This window comes from Falco punctatus, assembly GCF_963210335.1.
Source record: "Falco punctatus genome assembly, chromosome: Z".
Taxonomy (NCBI): Eukaryota; Metazoa; Chordata; class Aves; order Falconiformes; family Falconidae; genus Falco; species Falco punctatus.
In genome coordinates this window covers 726,124-748,965 of record NC_137586.1, presented here as the reverse complement: position 1 = coordinate 748,965, position 22,842 = coordinate 726,124, and the positions used below count along the sequence as shown (strand labels likewise).

Sequence of the window (22,842 nt, the reverse complement as noted above, 5' to 3'; positions counted from 1 at the left end):
CTGGCCACTCAGCCCGGCTGGCAGGGCACACTGCAGGGACGGCCAGCCCCGTCCCCTCTCTTTCTGTGTCCCGTTGCATTCCCCTCCCCATCCTGGGGCTGAATGGAGGGGGATGAGTTGGCATGGGGTTGCAATGGCCTCCGTCTGCTTGGTGGCACTGTGTATCCCCCGAAACAGGTCCTTACAAAACCCTGTCCCTGTCCTCTCGCTGTTGGGGTGACAGCCTGGCTGCAGACACCAACACTTCACGGGACAGCCCAGGCACCGAGAGCAGTCAGCCCTGTGGGGATTTAAATTTTTTTACCATTTGCAAATATTTGCTGGCAGTGGTTTATTAAGGTTGCACAGGCACCTGTGCTAGCAGAACCCACACTCATCCTGCACTAGGGTCCCCCCGTGATGGACCTCTGTATAAAGCCCCTGACTGAAGGATGGATAGCTAACATCATAATTTCTGCTGCATTTTTCTCCCTTGTGGAAGATGAGCTCCAGTTATTCCCATCCATCTCATTCTTTCAAGTCATCTTCATTCTGCAATTTCCCCTCATCCCGAAAAGAGTAAAATATCGATCCATTTCTTTCCAATTTCAGACCAGGAGAGGGAAGGAGCCTGGTGAGAAGCGGAGGATGCCTTCCACCACTCTTAGTGCACGTTCCTCCCACCGCTGCCCATTCAGAGCGTGCGAGTGCGGCTGGCCAGGAGTATTGATTCCTCCCGGAAAGTGCAGCAGCACCCTGACCTCTAGCTCACCCTGCCAGAGCCAAAAATACACAGCTCCCAGGTGCTGCGAGACACAAAAAATGCAGTTTCTCCACCGGAGAAGGTGAAGGCAGTCCCAGCCTGCGGCTGTGTGTGCCCTGCAGCTGCACGGGATTGTCACCAGCCCAAGTGATGGCCAAGGCTCCTTCGTCTTTCTGGCACTGCATTGCAGTGACAATCCTGAACCATATTTACATGCATCTGCGAGAAAAGGATTGATCCTGTGAAAACCATCTTTTTCTTTAGAAGATAAGGAAATGCATTAAGTAAACAGAATTTAAAAACAGATGCATTCATCAAGCAGTCACTCCCCAAAATAAGGAAACAAATAAATAAAATAAATTTTTAAAATAAGTACATTTCTCAAGCACTCACTTCCAAAAAACAAGGAATAAATAAATAAGATTTTAAAATAGGCACATTTCTCAACGAATCACTCCCGTCTGTGCCAGGGGGACAAAACCAGACGGGCACTAGCACTTGAAGAACTTCACCCCATCCCAGCCCCGCCATACAGCACTGGACCGAGAGAGGAGGGGGCCAGCAGGAGCATGGGACAGCAAGGCTTCCTGCAGCAGGGCCAGGGAGCAGAGCCATCCCACAGGAGAACAGGGAGTGGGAACGGTGGAAGGCAGCACCGAGCCCCTGGGCTGCCCCCAGCCCCTGCTGGTGTGGGAAGTCCCGGCCCCAGCCCTTCTGCAGCACCTCTGGAAGGATTTAGCGATGGCAGCAAATCCCTCGGACAAGCAGGATGGGCCCGTCGCATACTACCAGCGGTGTGTGATTTCAGCTGCCCCGCACAGCCTCACAGCGAGGTGGGACACCTGACATTTGCACAGCGTACACTTCTTAGAGAGTTGGCAAAATTAAAGTCAAATACGCACCAGCAGAACGTTCTACAGGCAAATGTCTTTGCCGTAGCGTGGTTACTCTTACACAAAATTTATGCTATAATATATCACTATTGTACCCTGTGCCATGTCTGACAACAGATATGATTTTAGGTGTCATGCAGCAGGCATTTAATTATTGGAGACATGGGCTTAATGGTATTTGTGTCAGAGGAGTGAACGGTACAGATGTGTCTTAACTCAAGGAGACTGAAATGCTTGCTTCAAAACTACCCCTCCTGATAATAGGTAATTTTACAAAAATGGTTAAATGAATCAGATTCAAACAAAGTCTGTTTTTTTCATCTGATCAATAGGTCCAAAAGAAACAATGCCAGATATCATGAGTTATTGTGCAGCATTGATGGCTGTCAGGACGATGGGGATAGCAAAGACAAATACACACCTTTTCCTTGGTTATTACTTTAAGCCTTTTATTATCATTATTATGGGTGATTAAAAATCCCATTAATCAGATGCTAAACAGATTAAACTCTATGAATTAATTTTCTGGAAATAACTAAGACAAACATTCTGTGCAGAGCTCATTTAATGAAATAGAAGCTGTTTATCTGCAAAATTAGGGCTTGTGCATATCTGAGCTTCAGCTGGAAAAATCCACCACCGTGTGGGCACGGTGGGCACAGATTGGAGACAACACTGATTTTTTTACCGGTTCTAAGTAAAAGAAAGATCTTGCTCTAAGTAATTTATGATTCATTACGCCAAGACCTCATTAGCTAGGACTGGAAAATAAAATTACAGTCAGTTAAGAAATAATTCCTTGATTTAGTGCTTAAGCAAAGGAGGCTGAAGGACAAAGGGAGCGCGTGCTGCCCAAGGGGGGCTGCAGAGCCCTGCCCCGGCGGGGGCTCAGCTGAGGCCAGGAGGCTCTCGGCACAGCCATGCCTCTCCCTGTGGTGCAGCCCTGGCACAGCTGAGCCACCTCCTCCCTGGGCCAGCTCTGCCCTGCACTCACTGCATCCTCAGCTGGTGCCACGCTGGGGTACCCCCTATCCCCTGTGCAGGGAGCCGCGAGTCTCACTGGCATGGCGGGGAGCATCAGCTCCGCTTGCCAACGCTGAGCTGGCGCCGGCCACCGTGCGCTGGGTGACGGGTGGCACCCTCTGGGTGCACCTCCGCATCTCCGACACATGGCTTAGGGACAAAAGCCAGCGCCAGGCACTGCTGCGGGACCCCCGCAGCTGAGAGCACGCAACCTCAGCTCCAAAGTCCTCCCCTGAGCCTTGCAGTGGCTCCCCAACACTACAGCCCCGAGCCTCCGCTTTGTTTCACCTTTGCACTTACCCGTGCTATAAAACTACCACAAATAATTGGTTAAAAGCTCTGGATTATAATAGGCAATGTTTTAATCGTACGGACACATCTTTACTGGTGAAGTTTGGCCTCTTATTCATGAATGTAAACAAAACGGTGGGGAGCAGCCACAGCCCGGGAAACACCTGTCACCTCATCAAAGACCAGCACAATGCCTTCAGCACTGGCAAGGTCACCATCCCCTCACCCTGCCCTGATGGACCTGGCACGCTCGCTCGGCTCACAGACCTCAGACACCTGTTTGACTGTCCACGGCACAGGTCCTCCAAGCACACCTTGTGTCTGGCACTGCAGTGCAGACCAGGAAGGGAGGCCTTGAAGGAGCACCCTAAAATAAGATGCCTTCTTCTGGTACACCAGTAAAACATGGATCTGGGGAACTCCAGGCCGGGGCCAGCTTCAGAGGTTGAGGTGCACGTAACAGGCAACGTGCTTTTCTCTAGGCTGAAGTGCATAAAGCAGCAGAGGAATACAGTTTCATCATATTGAATCGTTCAACCCAGGTCCTGACTCAGCCCCTGAAGCCCATTGACAAGCAGAGGTGAGATTTTAAGTCAGTCTGAGGATTTTCTTGTTGGTTTATCTACCTCTGTGCTCCTGCACAAGTCACATCCTCGGCTTCTTCTCCATAAGCAGGAAGGAAACAGGAGCCACGGTTCCTGCAAAACCATTTTTACCTGCTAACAATTAAACAAGAAAAAGGTTCTTATCTGTTTTGCCATTAATGACAATGATATAGGAAATGAGCATTAATTGATTTTTTTCACCAATTTCTTTCCCTCCCACAATTATGGAGCTGCCTTTGAGTGTAAAATATGGGAGCCAATGTGGTAAAAAATTTTCATCAACGGTGAAATAGCGCCCTGGCCAAGTGGTTCCGCAGCGTGACAGTGGCACAGTTTGCCTTTCTGGCTTAGGTGTGCACATGATGCACGAAGCCCCTGCATGATCCCGCAGGAAAAGGCTGGCAGAGGAAGCGACAGGGCGCTGTGGTTCCTGTGCTGCCCCACAGCCCCCCATAGCCCCCATGCTGCCCCATAGCCCCCATGCCGCTGCAATGCCCTTCCCTGCTGGCACAAGCCTTCGGTGCTGGAGCCAGCAGGATGCGGGTGCTGCAGCCACTGCTGTGGGAGAGGGGACGGGAGCCCTGCCTGCCCCACCACTGCAGCCTGGCCTTTGCCACAGCCTCCCAGGGCACCCAGAGCCCCCGGGCTCGTTTGCTGCTGGGCTATATGGTGCACAAGCATGTTTAGACTCTTGGTCCTGTCTGCCATGCAACCGCGGTAATGTCCTCCTGAAATTATCCAGCTACTCACTGCTGTTAGCCCCATCCCTGGTGTGATGAACAATCCCAACCTCTAAGGCATTTCCCTGGTTCCTAAGTAATGCTTTTGTGTTAAAAGGAAAGCACTGGAGGAGCTTTTAAACCAAGTATCCAACCCCTAGAACATCATCAGGGACAAGTGGACCTTCTGCTTGCATTCATTTATAGCCTTCCCTAGAAATTGCCTATTGAATTACTATTTCTTGTGCCTGTTTAAATAAATAGGCACATTTGTTATTGCTGTTGAAAGTTCCATGTTTGGCCTTTTTAAGTCATTTGATTAGGAAGTAGAAAGAATATTTTAGCAGCAAAGAAGGCACTGACAATCAGCACTAGTATGAATAATCCAATTTTCTTTGCAAAGAAGGGCAAGGGTCCTCCTAGGAGGTCAAAGCTCCCTTAGTACAATTAGAACTTTAATTAATGAAATTGGTTGAGTTTCTGCTGGCAGAGGTAGTGTGTTTTTCCCTGCCCAGCAGAGATCTAGGAGGGGAGATCTGTGCACAGCACAAGCTCCCTGTGCCATGGGGAACCTCCTGACCGGCACAGACCCCCTGCTCCCCACAAACACAGCCAGACCCCCCACCCTGCTGTGGCAGCCATGTGCTCTAGAAATGTGTCTTTGGGGCTCTTCGTTTAATGTCAAGAGCAAAATTGGCCTTCTTCAGTGGCTTTGAGATGAGCAGCACGACTCTCGGTATGTCATGCTGTTCAGACATGCTGTCTGCAATTAATATTGCATAACAGCCTCCTGATTCCTAAATTATGTATTTCTCCTTCTCAGCATCGTGTGTTTTTTACAGGGTTAATTATTTTCCATCATTCCGCCTTTAGCAACAGTCGTCTTAATTAAGGGGGCCAAGTTCCACTCTCATTTCTGCCTGACGGATCCTAATGAAATCAATGGAGCCACACAGTGTAAATGGGAGAGGGATGGTGCCTATCTACATAAAAATAAAATGTTCCCTCTCTTGTTGATTAATGCGTAGAATTAAGCCAAGGTGTAATCTCCAACTTCTGACTAAATGTCACTGAGTAAATTACTGCAAAACCCCCAGTCGGAGGGGCTTTTCCATGCACAGTTCATATCTTGCCCATTCCCCTCCAGCTGCCTGCCCCCCCACTGGGGGACCGAATAGTAGCAAAATTCTTGGATGAAACCCTGCCTCTGCAGAAACCAGCAGCAGCTCTGCCACTGCACCAGCCTTGCTTTGGGGGATTAAAAACAACCACAGAAGTTTGCAGTGAGATTCCAAGGTCATTGTCACCTCTCCTTCCCCCTTCCTCCCTGCCCCCCCAGGCTGTCAGACACTCAGCCCCAGAGCTAGGCATCCACCAGCTCCGCATTCCCCAGGGCTGGGTGCTGCAATTGGGGCCACACTGGCACCCTCCATCTCTCCTCACCCGCAGCTCCAGCAGGACCATGCTGTTGGTTGTCCCCAGCCCCCCACGCCTGCCCAGGGCTCTGCCAGCAGGCAGACCTCCCGGACATGTGGGTGGTGTGCTTTAAGGCTAGCAAACAGCTGGCAGGGGTGGCGGGGTGGGAAATGCTTTAAAACAGCTGAAAGCACCCATGCCTGCCGGTGTCCTCCCCTGGGTTCAGCACAAGCAGTAGCCCCCCGGTCTTCCCTGCCCTGCCCTGCTGCCTCTTAACAGCCCTCTACTGCTGGCAGCAAAAAGGCTAATCTCAAACTATTCCTCCCTTGCTTGCATTTCCTGACAGCCGCCTATTAAACCAGACCCAGGCATCCATGCAGCAGAGGCTCCAGTAAGTGGATCCACATGCAATATTCATGGATCACTTCAGAATAGTTACAGATCCATCACACTTGGCAGCAGGATGGCGAGCGCTCCTAATGCTGAGCTTAAGCACCTTTTTGAACCGGAGCCCTGAGGATGACCACACTGCTCAGCCTGGAGAGTGGCCGAACAGGCAGCAATGCTCGCTGCGTCCAGGCGACACGGGCAGCCCGGAGTCTCCTCTGGCAGTGCCAAGGAGGCCAGAGTCCCTTACGTTTCCCTTAAGAAAAGGCAAAGGTCTCCGGGAGGGGACAAGGTCCACCAGCCAGCGTCATCAGCCCATCTCGCCCACATCCCCATCAAGGCTGCATTCAGCACAAGAGCCCTGGGGTGCCGCGCGCTGTCCCCGCTGGTAGCATACCCCTTTCCTGTCAGAGCCTCGCCCCCACCCCCGCCTCCACCGAAGCCTCCGGGGAAGCCCTGGAAAGCCCTTGGGAGACCTGGGGCTGTAGGGCATCCCCGACCTGTGAAACCTTTGCTTGTGCACCCAGCTGGAGCCATCAGATAAGCCCCTGCAGCACAGTGAAACCAAGGGAGCCCAACCAGAACTTAATTCCCTCGCTCTGGGAAAGGTTTGTTTACCAGCATCTTACATGTCTGGCCAGCACCACACTTCAGCTCCAAAACCAATCTCATCCCCCAGGATTAATTTTTACACAATCATTCCAGAGTCTATGATAATCACTCCATAAAAAAATTAAGAGATTTGGGATTTTTTTCAGTGCAGAGAATTAGGTCTAAATACAAGTAATCTGCAGGAAGCTTAGCCGCATGCACACCACTAATCGCTCCCTTACTCTTCCCAGCTTTAGCCCTTTCATTAGTATTTTCCATAGTAGGGTTGTTTGTCCTTGCTGAGGTCAGACTGATGCAGACAGTCAGACATCCCGAGGGCCAAGGCCATGTGCCAGCCCATGGAGGCAGAGGACAACATCTGCAGCAGCAGCTCAGGTGAGTGGCAGTGCTGTGCATCACTGCAGCACCATGCATAGCTGCCATGCCATACATTGCTGCAGTGCCAAGCATCCCTACAGTGTTCTGCATCCCTGCAGTGCTGTGCATCACTGTGGTGAGCAGCAGAGCAGGACTAGGGGCACAGCTGGGCTCACTGCCTCTTGCTCTGCTCCAGAGGAGCCTCTGGCATGGGACCACTCATGCTCTTCACCCTGAGATCTTTCAGGTTTGCTTTGGGAGGGAGGTGCAGTAATTAGCATGGGAAACTTCTAATGCCACAAGCCAGCTGGTGGGATCACCTTAAAAACATAGCAAACTATCAAAAGAGATGACTAGCTTAAATCCTGAAGCCTTTAGTAAATTCCTAGTTTAACTAGATGAAGCGTGAATAATAATCTGGGAGCTGGCAATTTCCCCAGACCCGGGCCAGTTGTCTGTGTGGTCCTCTGAGTCCCCAGGAATCTCCTTCGGCTGCCACAGGCAGCTGCCGGCTGAACAAAGGGAGCCTGGCTGCCCTCCGCATTGCCCAGCAGCCATCGGTGGTGTGCCTTGCTTTAATGCTGGAGGTGGGATGGACAGATGGAGCCCACCAGGCTGGTGCAAGACTCTGCAGCCTTTCTGCTGCCATCCCCTGTGCATGCCTGAGCTTCCACCCACTGCACGGCTGTCACTCCTGCCTCACTCTCACCTGCCAGGCTCACAAAGCCCTGCCTGACCAGCCCTTGTCTTGCATTTATAAAGCAGTGAGCAGAGGAGGTAGCTACACACACATCTCCTCCCCGATGGCACCTCAGGATTATTCCTGAGTTTTGACACTGTTTCCCACTGAGGCTTGGAGCTGAATTCCTACATGTTCCTGGTGGGATGCGAGTGGGCCAGCCAATGCCTGGGGCTCGGGGTGGTGGGCAGCAGACTCCTGGGGCTGCCAGAAAAGTGAGGGTGCAAAGGCTGAAAGAAAATGTTGTACGTAGTAAAGTCAGAAAGAGAGGTGTGCCCTTTATGTCCAGCAAGCATTTTTGCAAATATAATTAAAACAACTACATATCTGGGACTGGTCTGACCACATGTATAAGGATGCAGTGCCATATTTTTAAAACAAAATAACTTAAGCACTTAGAAAAGGACCCGAGCAGACTTTGGGTACTTATGTTCAAAATAATTGTCCCAGGAAACCCAATTTAGCAGCCACCCAAGCTGAAAGCACTTAGGCACACTCAGGCAGGCGTTCAACAAAGCATTTAGCTACCCGGGTGCTGCATCAGCAGAAACCTCAGAGCCTTCGCTCAGGGCAGTGACTCAGGGAAACCACAGAGGCTCGGTGCTGGGACGGCTGGGGTCCCATCTGGCCATGGGCCAGGTCCCACCTGAGTCACGTCTGGGCCCCAAGCACCCACTGCAGTGCGATCCCCTGTGCCACTCCATTTGCCTCTGGCTCCTGCCTCTGCTGGCCGCTGCAACCTCTTGAAGGCTTGGGAAGAAAGTGGCTCACCAGCATGCACGGCAGCGTGACGGAGCAGCAGGTGGCTCGCTCCTCACTGCCCTCCCTGGGGAACAAATTTTCTGTACAAGTGGAGATGCTGCAAACCCACAGCCTTAGCTGCTAAATGCAGCTGAGGAGGGAGAATGCTTCTGGTAATACATTCATAGATCTTCACACACCAGCAGGCTGACAAGTGCCTCGTTTTAAAGAGGCTAAAACTATTTTGGGTGTAGCCAGTCAGACAGAAACAGCCTTATGCTTGGAGGCCCTAAAGACAAGCTTCAAAGAAGGGCGGGAAACCACAAAGATAACCCAGAAAAGTTTGATTTCAGTGGGGGCAAATCTTCAAAGCGCAACTTTCCTGTAGAGTTAAAAAGTCCCATTTCCATGAATAAGTCAAAAAGTGGGAAAGGTCCTAGGAGCACACCCAACCCGACAGGTGTTTCCTCCATCGGGCTTAAGAGCAAATCAATGCTTCTGGTTTTTTTTATGTGGTGTAGCTGTGCTTCCCCTCCACTGAAATGCCATCTCTCCTCTGCTCCGGCTGGTTGAATCCTTGTCTCTCCTTCCAACACATTTGTTCTCTTTTTCAGTCTTTTCTAGCATCAGTAAAAATCCTGTTGGATGTATCTGTTGGATGCCCTTTCCTTACTGGCAGCGGGCTGATGGCTGGTGGTGGCCTCGGGCTGATCCTCCTGCCCTGCCCAGCACCCACCACTCCCTATCAGCTGTCCTGGACGTGTTGTCACTGCTTACCATCACAGCCAGACCCTCTCCCAACCCCTGCTCCCCCCACCTGCCGCAGGCTCCATCTCTCCTCACAGCAAGCATTGTGCCAGCCGTGCAGCCCTGCCCCCCCGGCGGGGCACAGGAGGCTTGCGCATTGCCAGTCCCCCGGGCTGCTCTCCTCCTTTGGGCACAGGGAGGAAAGTCATGACCAGGCTGCATTTTGCAGCAGCAGATTTGATTTTTTCATCATGTGAAAGTGGTCTGGAGGAACTCTCCACCCAGCGCTTCCCAGGCACACTCCGGCTGCAGGGAAACCCAGCACCTCCTCATCCAGGCAAAGCACATGGAGCCTGTCGGGGCTGCGGGAATCATGCCCAGCCCTCACTGAGAGTCACCCGGGCCAGTGATGACAGGTCCTCGCAGAAATGCCCTGCCCAGGTGCCAACGGCCCCTCAAGCGGCCGGGCAGCGGGGTCTGTCCCACCACTGCCGCTGGGCGCTGCAGCTGCAGGAGAGGTTTCACATAGAAGGTGTGCTCCTCCTTGGAGAGCCTCAAATCTCAACAGTAATTCCTCCAGATTTCCCACCGTGTGCCACTGCTGTATTTTCTAGCAAACACACTCACTGACAGGTGGGTGTTTGTCACCAGCCAAGGAGCCGGCACCAGCTGCACCGTGGTGGGAAGCCACTGGCAGCCTGGAGGCATGGGACACGTGTCCTCTGCTGCCCCTTGCCTTCAATGCAGCTTGCAAAACACCCTGTGAATAATTAAAATACTGGGTTACCAACCCACCACCTCCTTCAAAGCTTCACACGGAAAATAAGCCACCTAATTGAGAAGAAATGTTCCCAGGACCCAGGCAGGGAGCTCTGTACCTGGGTCTCCCCACTCCTCTCCCCTGCAGCCTCTGGCGAGCCGAGCTTCTGTGTCAATTACAGGAAAATCAATAAAGATACTGTTCAGGACTCCTTTTCACCATTCAGCACGGATGATATCCTTCACTTTCTAGCACTGATTCATTTACTTTCAGCCTCTCCAGGGGCTCCTGACATATTGCTATCTCTGAAGAATCTGAAGCAAGAACTGCCTTTGTTTCCACTGCAACTTGTTGGCGTGCGCAGGCTCCAGGGACGAGGCTGCTGGGGCTGGGGCTCACAAAGGGGTCAAAAGGAGAGTGGCTGTGGCACATGGCAGGGTTTTAAACATTTCTTGCCAAAGCACCTTTCCTGTGTCCTCTCAGATTGCATTTGCATGGAGACTGGGCAGGATCAAGGGGCAAAATGGGTCTAAAACCATTGGCGTGCCACTGAGCTCCTTCCTCCAGCTCCACACAACTCCAGCCAATCTGTCCCCAGCAGCGGTGATGCAGGAGCCCTTCTGCTCCTCTCGCTGCCCTGCCAACACCAGCACATCCCTCTCCCAGCATCAAATCCCTGCCTGGGCAGTATCTCCTGGCAGTGTCACCTGCTTCCGCTGCCAGGGGCTTTGCTGGGACCACCAGGGAAGTGCCTGGCCTGCCACTGCTCCTCGCCCCCTCATCATGCAAAGCCTCCAACCCACGTACAGCTTGTGCTCGACGGCCAAGTGACACATTTAGTGTGCTCTGGGGCATCACAGGCACAGCTGTAGAAGGGGCAAAGCCCTGCTTGCCTGACAGCCTGTGGGCAGTAAATACTCTGCTCTCGCTCATTAGCTGTGGCAGAGGCAGCTCAGGAGTACCAAAGTACAAAACCCAGCGGCTGTGGGTGCTCCTGCTGCCTGGGGAGTGCTGGGAGAGTGGAAAAGTGCATCACCAAGGGCTGCACACTCATGCTCAGGTGTATACCCAGCCCCAGGACACATGGTCAGAAACTACATAAGAGGATGTTAAGTCTTATAGAACTGATTTCCAAAATATCTAAAGGCAAAAATTTGTGGAGAGTATATCCTGGGCTGCCTGGGTGGACATGTTGAAGCTGAGGACACCATGCACTGGGTAGAGGACAACAGAAACCATGTGAAGAGTCATGTAAAAACCCCATTTCCTATATCAAAACAGTGTTGTTTCCTACATTCCCATCCTTTTCTCTCCCTGCCAAAGCCACAGGCATCCCGCAGGACTGAGATATGGACCTCCAGGCCGTACTCAGGCCAAACTCCCACTGAAGGCTGAAGAACCATGCTGTGACGTAAAACCCAGCCCTGCAAGCTCCCCATGTTCCTCCTCTTCAAAGAGAGCTTTATACATGGAGAGCTTGTTGGATATAGCCCAGAGCAAGGATGGTGCTACAAAGACAGTATTTATTATTTATAAGGCACTTGTATGAACTCAGGGCTCAGAGGCAGAGCTGTCTATGGGGGCAAGCTTTATAAGGAAAAAAAACCTAGCTTGAAGAAACACTGCAAGTATTGCAGTGTGCAGCAGTCATGTTCATAACAGACATTCCTCAGATTACAGGCATCAGGATCTTCTAGAGTTCATGTTAAATTTGCTGTGCAATTTATGGGGCAGTTTAATTACCACTAGGGTTCTTTTAGGTGGGAGCATGCCCTGAACACCAGGCTCCTAAAGAGCAAGGGGGCTTCCGACCTGGCATCGGGTTCTGCATTTCCCAGGCGCAGGCTGTGGTGTGGGCTTCCGCAGTGCTGTCTGTGCCATACAGGGATCTATAGTGTCACAAGGAAGTGCCATGGTCCCGTGCTGGGGAGCAGGGGGGTGTCATGCCCCCACCCAGGTGCTGATCTCCCAGCAAAGGCACAGGGTGCGGAGCAGCCCAGGCTGCCTGCAGCTTACAGCCGTGCTCAGCCCCCACATGCACCCCCAGGGCTCAGGGGGTCACTGAGGCATGGGGGCTCTCAGGGCGTCACTGTGGCTGTCAGGCTGGGCCACCCTCAGTCTTTTGGGGAGTCACTGCAGGGTACCCCAAGGTGGTGGGAAGGGCACTCCAGGATTGTCAGAAGCACCCCAGGGATGTCATGGTGGGCACACATGGGATGCCAGGTTGTGGACTGGGCACTCCTGGGGAGGACACCCCCGGGGCTGTCGCAGAAGAAACCTGGGACACACCGGGGCTGTTGGTGGGGCACACCGGGGCAGTTCGTGGGCACACAGGGGCTGTCAGGGGTCACATGGAGCTGTGACGGGGTTACTGGGGCCACTGGGCTGGCACAGGGGCTCTCTGGGGTGCACTGGGGCTGTCAGTGGGCACACGGGAGCTGTTGGTGGGCACATGGGTGCTGCCGGTGGGCACAGGGGCTGTCAGTGTGGTACTGGGGCTGCTGGGCTGGCACAGGGGCTGTCCGGGGGAGAGCGGGGCTGCTGGGGGAGCTCGGTGGCGAGGGCGGGGGGGCAGGCCGGGGGGCTCGGCGGCTCTGCCGGTGCTGCCGGTGCTGCCGGGGCCGGGGCGGCCGCTCCCGGCTGCCATTTCCTCGCTCCGCCGCTCGCTCCCACCATTTTCTCTCCGGCTGCCGCCAGTGCCGGCCCCGTCCCCGCCGCCGCCCCGCGCCCGCCGCCCCCGCGCCCCGCTTCATGTAGCCCCGCGGCAGCCCCCCCGCACACGCCCAGCCGCGGGGCCGCCTCCCGGCATGAGGAGCTGCAAGATGGTGCGGGTGGCCAGCGTGCTGGGGCTGGTGATGCTGAGCATCGCGCTGCTCATCCTCTCCCTCATCAGCTACGTCTCGCTGAAGAAGGACAACATCTTTGGCGCGCCCCGCGCCGCCGGCCCGGGGGGGCCCCGCATGTACATGTTCCACGCAGGATTCAGGTGAGGGCGCGGCGCGGGCCGGGGCCGGGGCTCAGCCCTTCCCACCCAACCTCACCCCATCCCATCCCCTCCCTTCCATGCCGCCCCCTGCCGCCCCCGCGCTGTCCCCCCGGAGATCCCCGGCTCAGCGGGCGGCCCCGGGAAGGCGCCGCAGCGGGGATGCGGCCCTCCCCGCGCCGGCCGTGCTCCGCGCCCCGGGGCTTGCGGGAGCGGAGGGACCGCGGGGACCGCAGCGCCCGCCAGGGGTGCTGCAAGGTGGGAGCAGCCTGACACCACTCTGCCCGGCACGGCCTGGCCCGGCACAGCCCTGCACGGCCCAGCCCGGTACATCCTGGTAGATCCCGGTACAGCCTGACCCGGACGGGCAAGGGCCCGGTACAGCCCGGGCCGGCCCGGCAGAAGCCGGTAGATCCCGATAGATCCCGGCCCAGCCCGGCCAAGCAGATCACGGTGGATCTTGGCACAGCCCCGCCAGCAGGGGGCGGTGCCGCGGGCGCTGTCCGCGGTGCTGATGGCGGACGCCGCGGGGGCGGCCCGGGCACGGCCGGTAACGGGCTGCGCGTCTGTGTGTGGCTGCGTGGGTCCGTGTGTGTGGCTGCGTGGGTCCGTGCGCTCCTCTGCAGGTCCCAGTTCGCGCTGAAGTTCCTGGACCCCTCGTTCGTGCCCATCACGAGCTCCCTGAGCCACGAGCTTCAGGAGAAGCCCTCCAAGTGGGCCTTCAACCGCACCGCCTTCGCACATCAGAGGTGAGCGTGCGGCCGGGCACCGTGCCCACATGTCCCCTGCTCACCGTCCCCGAGGCTGTTCCTTTCCCCCCGGGGTTTAAGAAAATACAGTCATCCACCGCTAAATACTCTGAGCTCTGGGTAGTTTGCCAGCGGTGAGAGACAAAGGCTGCATGCGAGCATTTCCCCAGATGGTTACTGCTGTCTTGGAAGAACCGAGAGCAGGATACCAGGCTGCAAAATGCAGTATTTCACCGAACAGAATGTGACCCAGTTTCCCAGTGCACAAGTGAAATCATTGTTACTTCAAGATAAATAGCCAGGGTTTTAAAACTTGAGACCAATTGAACTGTAATGGTCATGCAATGTCATGTTCATGGCAGCCAAAGCACGCCCAGCTAACAACAGCTCTGAGCCAGTGCAGTGCTGCTCTGCCTTCCAGCACTGCTCCAGCTGAGGGGGCAGGCAGAGACAGGGGCTCAGATGGGGGCCCTCAAGCCCAGATCCACTGGAGACACCCTCCTTGTGCACCACCTTCTGCCTCCTGCTCGCAGGTTGCACTGACTTTCCTGCCTCATGCAATGGAAAGGGTTTCTCAGTTCCTTCAGCTTCCCCAAAGCTGCTTTGTACTTGATGGGAAGTAAAATGTGCTTTCTGTTTTCTCACTGTGATGTGAACTTGGTGGCTCTGGCCAGCCTCTTTTATTTATTTGCTCTACTAATATAGATCAGTAAATATATACTTTATACACTTTACATATATATATAAATATATTTTAAAATACACTTTATATACATATTTACTGATATATATATATATCTCAGCAGTGTCTAAGTGTCTATAACAGAAAATAAAAGCATTTAATCATTTAAGACAGCTACTACCACCTTGGACTATAATCTTGTCCTGCCAAACACCTGCTGTCTTAGAGACCACCTTGTGACCCGGCTCACATATCCCACTTGAGAGGCAGGACCCCTGGCCCCTCCACTTTGCCGCCAGGCAGCCGGCAGAGTCAGGATGGGGCCGTGACACCCCTTGGTGCTAGCAGGCAGGGCTCGGCCTTCTCTCCTCCCTTCTGGTCACTCCCCAGCACAGCAGGATGAGTAATGGCCTAGTGCCGACAAGCGCTGCCTGTTTCGCTGCCCCTGTGGAGCTGAGGACCACCGAGGAGAGGTGGCACTTCACCTGCCCCATCCTTTCCCCAGGACCTCCCAGGCTAGTGGGACAGTGGCCACCCCTCAGTATTGCTTCCTTCCTGGCACTACCAGCTCATCCTTCATCAGTCTGTTTCTGTGCCACCCCTCTGACAATTTTAGCTAATGTCTCAGGATCTGCCTCTGCGCTTGTCCGTTAGCCATAACCTATAATTAGGGCACCCAGTGGGACTCCATTAATGCTTAGACATTGGAGGATGCGAGCTGGAAGAAAGGTTGTTTGTTTTCCATAAACACAACCAAATAAAATGGTACTTGCTTTCTAATTTTATGCCCTGCTAGGGAAACTCCTGAGCAGGGTTGATTTTGTTTGGTTTTTAAGTATCCCTAATAACCCTTGTAAAAATGCCATCATGCTTGCCCAAATAAGACATTAAGGAATTGTGTTTGCATAAATGGAGACAGTGACTGTCAGTTGATTTTGTGATTCAGAGCTTCTTAATGAGAGCACAAAAATGAAATGCATTTAAAAATCAGTTCCTGTTAATTCAGCTGAACATCCTGGACCACTTGGTTTTGCTCCACATAGCTCATAGCAAACATGGTGCCATCGTTACCAAAGTGCCGTACCAGAAATGAAACACACATGGGGAGCCCCAGCAGCAAACCGACCCACCCAGCCCCTATCCCAGCATATGTGGAGCCGTGCTGCATGCCAGCCCTCAGCACGGGGACTGTGGTAGGGATGCACTGTGACCTGTGCGCCTCGGGCTTACACAGCAAACCCAATGTTTTAATTCTGACCCTACCCCAAGAGACGCAGACACATCCTTAGCTGGCGCCAGTCAGGACCACCCAGTAAAGCCAAGTGGAGCTCTAGGTGAGGAGCCAGCTCCGTAATTCCTATCTATTTATATTAATTTAAAAGCCCTTTCTCCACACTGCTCAGGAAGCTGCTTTACTACATTAAAAAAAAAAAAAAAAAAAAAAAAAAAAAAAGAGGAATGTAAGTCTAGCTGGAAAGAAAATCTCTCCACTGCGGAAAGAGGGGAAATGTAATCCCATGTTTTCTTTTCTTCTGTTTTAGGCAAGAAATCCTTCAGCATGTTGACGTCATAAAAAATTTTTCTTTGACCAAGAATAGTGTTCGGATTGGACAGCTGATGCATTACGATTACTCCAGCCACAAGTATGTTTTCTCCATCAGCAATAACTTCAGATCGCTGCTTCCCGATGTGTCACCAATCCTGAACAAGCACTACAACATTTGTGCTGTGGTTGGAAACAGTGGGATCCTGACCGGGAGTCAGTGTGGGCAAGAGATAGATAAATCCGATTTTGTTTTCCGTTGCAATTTCGCTCCAACTGAGGCTTTTCAAAAAGATGTTGGAAGGAAAACCAACCTTACAACCTTCAACCCCAGCATCCTGGAAAAGTATTACAACAATCTTTTGACCATTCAGGATCGCAACAACTTCTTCTTAAGTCTGAAAAAGCTTGATGGGGCCATTCTTTGGATCCCCGCTTTTTTCTTCCACACGTCAGCAACAGTCACAAGAACATTGGTTGACTTCTTTGTTGAGCACAGAGGGCAACTAAAGGTCCAGTTGGCTTGGCCAGGAAATATAATGCAGCATGTTAACAGGTGTGTATTTTTGCTTTGCGTTTAACTTGTCTATATATATATATATATATATATATATATATATATATCTGTCTCTCTCTCCAAATACAGCTCTATTTATTTTTCTATTCACACCTGACCTGGTAGGCACTATCTAGCAAGTCAAGACCTGACACTGCTTGTTTTTAGAGCAAATGCAGTTTTGTTATTGCTTCAGTAAGTAACTTAGTTATTTCTTTACAGATTTATACACCACACAGCAGAGGTGGGTTGGTTGCACCAGGGCTTGGTCTGTCACTGGGCTCTGCTCCCTGCTGCTGCTTCTGCAGAGCCAGGAGAAGCACAGCGGAGCCAAGTGAGATGCTGTGTAATCAAAGCACCACTCAGGGAAGAGCCTGCTCTTCTCAGCTAGCAGATAGGGATGCTAGCAGACAGCTGCAGGGTGGTCCAAGGAAAACTGTAATAAATCAAAGGAGGATAGCGTTGCCACCTCTTCAGCAAATGCACGTGTGAGCAGGAGCCAGTGTAGCATACTTTTCTGGATAAGGCACTGCCTGTCATGGTTAAAACCTAAAAACATTCAAAAGAGGACCACAAGAGACTGTCAATCTGAGTGCTACGAAGGCTGTGCTGCACTCCTGGTCATTGAAGGTTAATGAAGCGCAGCTTTTCCCTTATTCAGGCCATCAGCAGTCAGCACAGTTGGTCTCCAAGCAGAAACTTTTTTTCTTCCTGCAAACCTGTGGCATTTCTTGTACCCCAGACTAACACACTCTTCTTTTTTCCAGATACTGGAAGAACAAACACTTGTCACCCAAGCGGCTGAGCACAGGTATTCTCATGTATACCCTTGCTTCTGCCATATGTGAAGAGATCCACTTGTATGGATTCTGGCCCTTTGGGTTTGACCCCAACACGAGGGAGGACCTCCCATACCACTACTATGATAAGAAGGGAACAAAGTTCACGACCAAGTGGCAGGAGTCCCACCAGCTGCCTGCAGAGTTCCAGCTGCTCTACAGGATGCACGGTGAAGGACTGGCCAAACTCACTTTGTCGCATTGTGCCTAAGAACCTAAATCTTGAAGTGCCAAATGATTGTCTAAAAAGTGCCCAAAACCGAATTAAACATTCTTCACATAAAATTCTAAAAAAAAACCAAAACCAAACAAACAAAAACAAAACCCACCCTAACATATTTTCCATAATATAGAGATGCTTTTTAGTCACCCTTGTCACTGCTTATCAAAGGGTTTAAGCATATTTAACAGTGCAGAAACATTAATCAAATTCTGTGGATGCTATTCATGCAGCAGCGAAGTTGAAATATTTTGCATTTATAGACATGCCACTAAGTACGTTTTAAGCCATTTTCATATTTTAGCATTCCACTAAATGCCCTAAATCTCTTAATTTTATTGATCCTTCCTGATCAGAACTAGAAGTGTTAGTTTTAAAAAGTTTTTCTTCTTTCATATATGTTGTTCTGAATAGCTCAGCATATGTATGTTGCCATGGCGGATCGAGAAAGCCACTCTGAATTCTGGTTCATCATCACTTGCAAGTTCTTCAGTGTGGATCCTGAATTCCACCACTTGCATATTTTCATATTTACTGAATTTTACATTTTTTAAAGAATAACGTGAAGAAGGTGGTCAAAATATGGCTGGTACCTTAGCTAGGCATTTATATCACACTCAGAATACTTCGGTGTTTTAATTCAGTTTGGGCCAAAGCCTAGTCCAAATTAGACAGGCTGTAACAAGTCCATCCACATCCATGTGATACTATTTGGTCTTTTTATTCTAAAGTTAAATCACCATAATAGATGGAATTAGATATCTCTGGAGACGCATCAGGTGAGAAGAGCCCCAAACCCTTGGGCGGGTGCATCTCCCCCTGCGCCTGCTCTCCGCACCCTCCAACAACGCAGGTCCCTTGGGAGGATAAGCCCTCTAAGTGGGGAGCATGCGGGCTCCCACCTGCCCCTTGGCACCCGCAGAGCCCGCCAGTGCTCCCCATTCCCGGTGCACATGGCCCTGCCATGGGCCGCACGTCACAGCACTGTGGGGTGAGGAGCTGGCCAGGCGCTGCGGCTGCCCCGGGGGACCTGCCATGGCTGTACCCTGCTGGCCCTGGCACAGCTGACAAGGGTAGGCACTCACTGTGCTTCGTACGTCCCACCCAAACCACCGTCCATCCTGCGGTGGCGATGGGGCGTAGTGCCCAGCGATGCCGGGTCTGCAGGGAACAGCCATAGCTTTTATTAGCCCAATTAACAGCAGCAGGGCAGACGGGTGAGCAGGGCTATGTCTGCCCCCTGCCGTGACCCGCGGGGTGTCACCGAGGGGTGGGGCTGCCACCCTGCCCTGTGCCTGTCCCCTGGCTCCACAGCCAGACCTGGCCGGGCAGCAAAAGTGGCCAGGCGCTGGGATTTTAAAATGTTTTTTGAAGGGATGCGAGTGTGGCAAAAGTGTAGGGAAGAGGGAATACAGTTACCAGATTTCCCCATTCACATCTCTAAATCCACTGTCAGATAACTAAATCAGTGACCCCATTTTCCGGTTGCCACCAGCTGCCCGAGGCAGTCAAAGGAAGGCACGGTTTCCTCTGTACCACTGAAAATCAGGCTGCTTGGAGAGAGAACAAACCTTAGGGTCACTTACAGTTTGAAAATGTTGGCCATTATGTCTCAGGATAAAGGAGCCTGTAAAACAACTTTCTTATGACAAGTATGCTTACAAGTGTTCTAACATTTTTCTACTACTCCGTATGATGCTGAGAACTGACTACACACTGAAAGATGCAAAATCCAATTTAAAATCTTACTTTAAAATGGCACATTTTAATTTTTCTCAGCCTCTTTACCTACAGGCAGATGTAGGAGGTGTGGAAGATCTCGAGTACAACAAACGCCAAACCCAAGCGGCTGGGAGCATCTCCCGGTGCCTGCCACTGCCCCTCCACGGCACCACAGCCCCACCAGCCCCTGAGGTCAGGCCTCTGCTCTCCCCCACACCCCAGCTGGAGAAGGAGCTGGCAGCTTTCTTCCCCATTTGAATTATCCCACATTTTCTGGCTTTTGCTTTTTTCAAAGGCTGTTCAGGACTGGGGCACGCTGGCGAGGGGCTTGGGTCCCCCACGCTGCAGTGTGCACAGACCCACTCCTGCAAGGAGCCGCCGCGTTCCCGCCTGGCTGCCAAGCCTGGATCCGTACTCCCAGGGCTCCGGCTCTCCGCGCTGTCCTGACGGTCCTGCGCTCATCGCCGTTCCTACAGCAGAGTACGGCCTCTAGCAACTGTTATTATGAAGACATAGTTGTGCAGTGATGGTGGTGTCTTATGAGTTGTTCTTGATATTATCACATATTGTTTGTCTCGTAGTCATGCGCAAGGGCCCGGACCAGGGAGGGGACCCCTGCAGAGCACAGGGACAGGCTGTCCCCATGCTAGCAGCCGCCCGTGTCCCCAGGGGAAAGACTGAGCCCCCCAAGCCCTGCAGGCCCTGTCAGCGAGGGTTGCAGCTTCTCACCCTCCAGTTGCAGGACCACAAGTCCCAATGGGCAGCAGGGAGCCACAGGGCCGGGAGCAGCCATGTCCTGCAGGAACCCTTGTCTAACTGCCAGAGCACATTGAATGTTTTTGCCAAAAAGCAGAAAAAGAGGAATTGCACAGGGAAGGAAGAGTTCTGCACTAGTTGTTAATGAAGTACAGTAATTAGTCATTTCCAACACCATTTCCTATTGAGCTGTACAGCAGATGCATGCTTTCTAAGGCAGGCTGATCGCTTTGCAAGTCACTGAGGTGCATGGTGAAGGTGCGCCCAGTGGCCAAGAAACAGCTCAGCAAAGAGCCCACTGGGGGAGAAGGGTCACCCCGAACCCTGGGTGATGCCTCTTGGCTTGTGGTTAACGTCATATATTTTAATTAAGAGTTGTTTTGTCAATTTCATGTAGGCAGCAATCATTTTTAATCAGCAAATTAAGGTATGTGGACTATTATCATTATATTGGCATGAAAGCAGAGGCCAATGTGCTCTATATAATTTTCGGCTGCTGGCTCCTAATGGGAAATTGCACTGGCAGATCCTGCTTGGATGCTGCACTGCGTTTATATGGCATAACTACTTTAAATTAGATGTAGTCACAGGTAAACATTCATTAGCCTAAACAAACGTATTTCCATCCATGCACCTCTTGTGTCTCCTGGAGGCTCTTTTTGCAAGGGGGATGCTCAGCCTGGGGCAAGATGGTTCATTGCTCATCTCCCCCCAGCAGCTCCGTGCTCCTCCTCCCCTAATGCTGGCAGGGCACGGACACTGGCAAGGGCACGTCCAGTGTGGACGTGGAGGAACTGGCCGTATAACTGCATAGTGAAGCTGGGATGGGAAGGTCTCCAGACTGGCCACAGGTGCACTATGAGATGCTGGGAAGCCACGTGAAATGGGCCATCTGCTGTGTCCCAGCCCTGTCCTGTGTCCCCAGAGAGGGCTGATGGCAGAAGTGGATGTCCCTGTGCTGCAGGTGCTGCAAGGGCTTGTGCAGCTGCTGCACCTGAGTGGCAAAGCTCATGTGGAGCTGGTTCAGACAGAGCTGCAGCATCCTGCCTCTCTCTGAGAGCCCATGCAGGAGGAAAAGGCGTCAGTTCTGCCATGCCCGAGGGCCGCAGTTGCTGAGCAGTGCACATCTTCTCTCCACTCAAGCTACTCCTTTTGAGTGCCCAGGAGAGAAAATAAAATGTAAAAATTAGAAGTTGAAACCAAAAACCTAAATTACCCCTGGGTAGTTTTTTAATTTTTCATAATTGATTTTTTAAAAAAAATTATTTCCCTTCCTAACCACAATAAACTTGGGGAAATTGCCCACAGCTGGGATTTCTGTTCTTCCCACAACTTGCACCCCCAGCCTGCTTCCCACGGCTGTGCTCGGGAGGTCTGCAATGCCCCACTCACTCCCAGCCCAGAGAGCACCAGGGACACAGCACCGCACGTGCCCCTAGATTGTGGGGAGAATGGCAATGGAAAGGTGTTTTAATGCACGGCACCTTAATTTGATCTTGCTTAATTTAAGCAAATGGAGTGTCTCTCTCAGGTTCATCCTGCTAGTGGCAAGGTCCCGTTATGATAGTCCTGGCAGCACAGCTGGAACTTTCCAGATGCACAGAGGCACCAAGTGCAGAGAAGGAAGTGTGAGAAAAAACTGCAAATATTCGGAAACAGGAATACAGAAAAATTATTGTCAGAGTGCCATATTATATCATTGATTTTTAAGCAAAACTCCCTATTGATTTTTCAGGACCACATTGAACATTTCAGAATCATTGATTTTAATGGGGAGTCCTGCCCCAAAATCAATGGAGCAATACAGCCCAAAGTAAATTGCTTCTTAGCATCAATATTTTTTGTCTGAGCTCTTGCAATGTGGAAAAATGTCTTAAAATACGCATCTTTTGTTTTCACCTGTTTTCTTAGATGCTCTTTGAATTCTACTTTTCTAGAGAGAGCAGAGGGGAAGGGCAGCTCATGCTGAGCAGTGGGACCAGCAGCGGCCCAGGGTGGGCTCTGCTCCCCCAGGCAGGGAAAGACCCTCCAGGTGCCTTGAGGTCAGGCTGGGCTCTTTCCCAAACCCCCACTTTCAGGCCAGTTTTCTTGCAGGGCCTCATGTCAGGGGCACCATGCATCCCAGAGCAGCAAAGTGGGGTGACACCCTCCCAGTGTTTGCTCCAGCAGGTCTGGGCTCAGCATCCTTTTCTCACTGCACTGGGCTTACGGCATATGTAATTCTGGCTCTGTAGAAAACAAGGTGTGCCTTTGAGCTGGAAGAGGTCAGCAGGTGGTGAGAAGGAGGTGACAGCTCTGCCTGGTATCCCTCGGCTCGGAGGTGCAGGCTTGGCTGCTTACGGTGGGCTGCTGTGCTGCAGGAGGAGGGCAATAGATTGTGGTGGGGTCTAGTGGAGAGGTGAGGACCAAAGGGTGCAGAGAAGACAGCAGCTGAGGCAGAGGGGCTCTCTGTGTCTGCCTCTCTCTGGCAGAAAATGCCTTTCCATTCAATAAGCAAGCTGCTCCCCCCTGCGAACGTGGCTCCTGCGGCAGGGAGCTGCTCAGGACAGAAAATGGCACCTGCATTCCGTATCACCTTGGCTAGATTCTTCCTTCCTTTCTGTTTGGCCCAGAACCTTCCTCCCTCTGTCCATCTAAATGAATTCCTGATGGTTCAGGGAAAACACTCACTGTCATTACTGAATGTCTAGACAAGCAAATATAGCTAAATAAAAGTATGCGTAATGCGACGTGATCAATATTTGTAAGTACAAAACACTG

At 52.0% G+C, this 22,842-nt stretch overlaps 1 protein-coding gene across 3 annotated transcripts; it reads left to right on the top strand.

Annotated features, from left to right (window-relative positions):
- The first annotated feature begins 279 nt into the window (after positions 1 to 279).
- Positions 280 to 21,333, top strand: ST8SIA3 (ST8 alpha-N-acetyl-neuraminide alpha-2,8-sialyltransferase 3). Of its 3 annotated transcripts, XM_080371801.1 has the most exons (6): positions 280 to 13,018; positions 13,642 to 13,764; positions 15,988 to 16,545; positions 17,313 to 17,356; positions 19,399 to 19,518; positions 19,622 to 21,333. In XM_080371801.1, the coding sequence occupies exons 1-5, from the start codon at positions 12,840 to 12,842 to the stop codon at positions 19,515 to 19,517; spliced, it is 1,023 nt and encodes a 340-aa protein (XP_080227927.1). In that variant the 5' UTR covers positions 280 to 12,839; the 3' UTR covers position 19,518; positions 19,622 to 21,333. The 3 variants fall into 3 exon arrangements, with proteins under 3 accessions (XP_080227927.1, XP_080227926.1, XP_080227928.1); XM_080371800.1 differs by lacking the exons at positions 19,399 to 19,518; positions 19,622 to 21,333 and having other exon boundaries at positions 17,313 to 17,682; XM_080371802.1 differs by lacking the exons at positions 13,642 to 13,764; positions 19,399 to 19,518; positions 19,622 to 21,333 and having other exon boundaries at positions 17,313 to 17,682.
- Positions 21,334 to 22,842: the final 1,509 nt, after the last annotated feature.